Source organism: Dasypus novemcinctus, chromosome 5 (genome assembly GCF_030445035.2).
Source record: "Dasypus novemcinctus isolate mDasNov1 chromosome 5, mDasNov1.1.hap2, whole genome shotgun sequence".
Classification (NCBI taxonomy): Eukaryota; Metazoa; Chordata; class Mammalia; order Cingulata; family Dasypodidae; genus Dasypus; species Dasypus novemcinctus.
In genome coordinates, this window is record NC_080677.1 from 14,209,693 (window position 1) to 14,213,894 (window position 4,202).

The window sequence follows — 4,202 nt, forward strand, 5'->3', positions numbered from 1 at the left end:
CAAAATGTATAAAATTGTGCAAGACAAAGTGTAAACTGTAAACTATGGTCCTTGGTTAGTACAATACTTCAATATGTTTCCAATTGTAACAAATGTACCAAAAAATGATGTTGTTAGTGTGTTGCTAATGTGTGGAACAGGGGAAAGTGAGGTATATGGGAATCCCTTATATGTTTGATATAACATTCCTGTAATCTAAAGCTGCTTTAAAAATTAAAAAAACAAAAAGGAGAAGGTACATGCTGCACCCCTATGGGACCGTATAAACATCAATATGGTCCTATATGTATCAGACAGGCACAGGAATAATGGCAGATCAGCACATGATGTGGAGACCATGACAAGGCAAGTGAAGCAAGTACTCCTATTCCATCTGTGGTCCTTGAATCTGGAGGAGCATCAGCTTCCACACTGTCTTGTGTGCTCTTCAGTCTTGCTCTTTCATTTCATACTCCATTCATAGTGTGTTTCCCCAACACCAGGGATTGGCCATCTTTTCAATCTATTATTGCTTTTAAACCAGTAGCTTCCAAAATGTTTGCCCATTTCTGAGAGTGAGAAAGACATTTTTAACATTGTTGTGCATAATGAGCTTTTATGCAAATTCATGTACACACACACACAGAAATGAAGAGATGCGTGAAAAAAATTGTATAAATCCATACTATGAGTGATGCATTCGAATGTGTGTTTGTATATATATACACACATATATCATATATACGCATATGAGTGTATTTTTTCATGTGGCTTTAGTCAATTGGCTAGTGTCCTCTCTTTTCAACCTGCAGAACTCCCTTTATCATTAATCATTGGGCTTGTCTACTAGTGCCATTGTTCCTCCAATTTCATTTACCTTGGAATGTCTTAATTTCTTCCTCTAACAATGTATTTTTTTAAAATTTTGGTTGTAATTTATTACAAATAATGAGTTAAAATTCAAATGATCATTATAAAATCAACTATATAATCCCAAAAATATAAATGGTGAATAAATAGATGAATTTAAAGTGTTCAAAAGTTATCAGTATAAATTGAGAAAATCTAATTTGAAACTCAAGAATTTTGGTTATTCTTGATGAAATATATCCAGTCATTATAATATTCTTTACATTCATAAGGCATATCCAATATTTAAATACGAAATGCTTTGTAGATATATAATTTAAAATTCTTCCATTCTTTCATAAAAAGTCTGCAGCGTTTTTTGTACTTTTTGTAGTTCCTTCTTTTACCATTGTTGTTTTGTCTTGTTTTTTCTCTGCCCATTTACTCTTAGGCTGTTCATTCTGTAAGGTGTCTTGATAGTGCAGAGAAATGACTTCGTTTTCTTTTGGGTAAGTTGTTTTTTTGCTCTTCTATTGGTATTGCTAGACATCAAGGGGTTATAACAGGGGTTGGACTGCTGCCAGGACCAAGGAAACCATTTTCTTCATCAAAGTCACTAGTGGATGACCTGAGCCTATTATATGTTTCTTTTCCCTCATATTTCTCTGTTTCTGAGTAGGCTTTATTTTTTATGTTAAAGTAGTCATACCAAAGGGAAGTCCATAATTTACTTGTCCATCAGGGTTTAACAACTTTATGGGAAGGACTATCTGAATGTGCTGCCCTTGATTCCACTAGTAAACACACAGTTTGGTGGTGAGAAGACCATCAATACAGACTCAGTAGCCATGATTTGTTGTCTGCGTGGGTCTTTGGTTTGTTCTGTCCAGTCTTCAAAGCAGAGTACCTGGGCTCACATTCCAAAATATGTACCTTATAATGCAGAGTCTACAATGCAAATCTGTATTTAGAAATAAAAGTTAGATTCATTTTTATTGATGGGAATGATTAAAACCAAACCCATAAAAGAGAAGAAATACAGCATGTGGCCAAGGGACTGTCCTGAAGTTTGAGCAACAGCAGTGAACCCACCTTATTCCTTTTTTAAAAAGATGAAATAGACTTTATTTATTATTATTATTTTAAAGATACTTAAATCACACAAAATGTTACATTAAAAAATAAAAGAGGTTCCCACATACCCCATTCCCCCTTCCACTCCTCCCACATTGACAACTTCTTTCATTAGTGTGATACATTCATTGCATTTGATGAATACATTTTGGAGCACTACTACACAGCATGGATTATATTTTATGCTGTACTTTGCACTCTCTCCTAGTCCATTCAGTGAGTTATGGCAGGATATATAATGTCCTGCATCTGTGACTGCAATATCATTCAGGACAACTCCAAGTCCCCAAAATGCCCCCATATCACCCCCTCTTTCTTTCAGAACTTCTGTGACATCATCTTATTACTCTCCCTCTTGTTCTGTTCCCTGAACACACAGGCTTCCTTGTTGACCTTGAACATTTCCTAGGGCCTTTTCCCTGGATATTCTCTCAACTGGTCTCACACATCCCAGGTTTCCTTGTGGACCCAAGATTCTCATTGAGAGTTCTCTTTTAAAATGACTCCTTGTCTGCTGGACCTGCTTGAACACTAGTTAGAAATAGCGTCCCTATTCACTGTCTCCTTTTTTGCAGCTCCTTTCCTTTTAAGAATATCACCATCTGACATGTAATATTATTATTTTTAAATTTTCTTATATTCTTTCTCTGTCATCAGAATGTAGGTCTCTGCTGCAGCACTGTATTACAACTGCTTAGACATTACCTAATATATAACCAGCACTCAACCAACACACCTCAAAGAAAGAATGGATATTTCATAAAAAATTTAGAATTCATGAATCCTGGAACAAAATATTAAGAAAAGTACAGGAAATCCTGCTCTGAGTTTGCATTATAAGTTCCCTAAGGAACCAGAAGCATGGAAATATAAAGAAATTAAAATCTTGACCACAAGATAGAAATTATAGACATTCTTCTAGGACAGTAATACCTGTTTGTGTAAAAATTACTGATATTTTTCCTCTTTCTGGGTAGTCATACCAACATGAAGCCAGGAAATGATACATGGATTTCAGAATTTCTTCTCCTGGGATTTTCAGAGGAACCAGAATTACAGTCCTTCATCTTTGGATTGTTCCTGTCCATGTACCTGGTCACCTGCACTCTGAACCTGTTGGTCATCCTGGCCACCATCAATGACTCCCACCTCCACACACCCATGTACTTCTTCCTTTCCAACCTGTCCTTTATAGACATCTGTTTATCCTCCACCACTGTCCCAAAGATGCTGGTGAACATACAGGCAGACAGCAGAGTCATAACCTATGAAGGCTGCCTCACCCAGATGTCTTTTTTTGTGCTCTTTGGAGGGTTGGATGACTTCCTTTTGGCTGTGATGGCCTATGACCGCTTCGTGGCCATCTGTCACCCCTTGCACTATATGGTCATCATGAATCCCCGGCTCTGTGTCCTGCTTGTTCTCGGTTCCTGGATCATCATTTCCCTTCATTCCTTGTTAGAAACCATAATGGTGTTGCAGCTGTCCTTCTGTGTGCCCTTGGAAATTCCCCACTTTTTCTGTGAACTTAATCAGATGGTCCAACTTGCCTGTTCTGACCCCTTCATAAATGACATAGTGATGGATTTTGCTGCTGCCCTTTTGGCTATGGGTCCCCTCACTGGGATCCTTTTCTCTTACTCTAAGATTGTTTCCTCCATACATAAAATCTCATCAGCTCAGGGGAAGTATAAAGCTTTTTCTACCTGTGCTTCTCATCTATTGGTGGTTTCTTTATTTTACTGTACAAGCATAGGTGTTTACCTTAGTTCTACTGTTTCATATAGCACACATTCAAGTGCACCAGCCTCAGCAATGTACACCGTGGTCACACCCATGCTGAACCCCTTCATCTACACTCTGAGGAACAAAGACATAAAGAGAGCACTGAAAAAATTATTTGGAAGAAAAACAAATTGATCATTACTCCTGTGGTTGTGGATGTGCCCGTGAATGCTGGACTCAGAGACATATCCAGAAATTTTGATTCTGTAACCAAACATGCAGGTAGAAACTGGTTTTTCCATTTATTTCACAGAGTTTCTATTTGATTTTAACTCACTTTCTGCATTAAGCTTTCTCTGTCTCTTTAGATATCCAAGATTTTTTCCTTTTTCCCCTTTCCCCATTTCCAATTTTCATGGAATGAGAAACCACTTTGAAATCCCAACATATATCAAAAATCATGATTTTCTTATTATTTAAAGTCTATTTTGTCAGATAACTATCCCAGCTTTTTT

The 4,202-nt window shown here is 37.1% G+C and overlaps 1 protein-coding gene across 1 annotated transcript; it reads left to right on the plus strand.

Annotated features, from left to right (window-relative positions):
• Window positions 1–2,949: 2,949 nt before the first annotated feature.
• LOC101426046 (olfactory receptor 7A17-like) lies at window positions 2,950–3,915 on the plus strand. The gene is given in 1 exon segment (XM_058297935.2): window positions 2,950–3,915. A coding segment is annotated over 1 exon segment (966 nt).
• The last annotated feature ends 287 nt before the right edge of the window (window positions 3,916–4,202 follow it).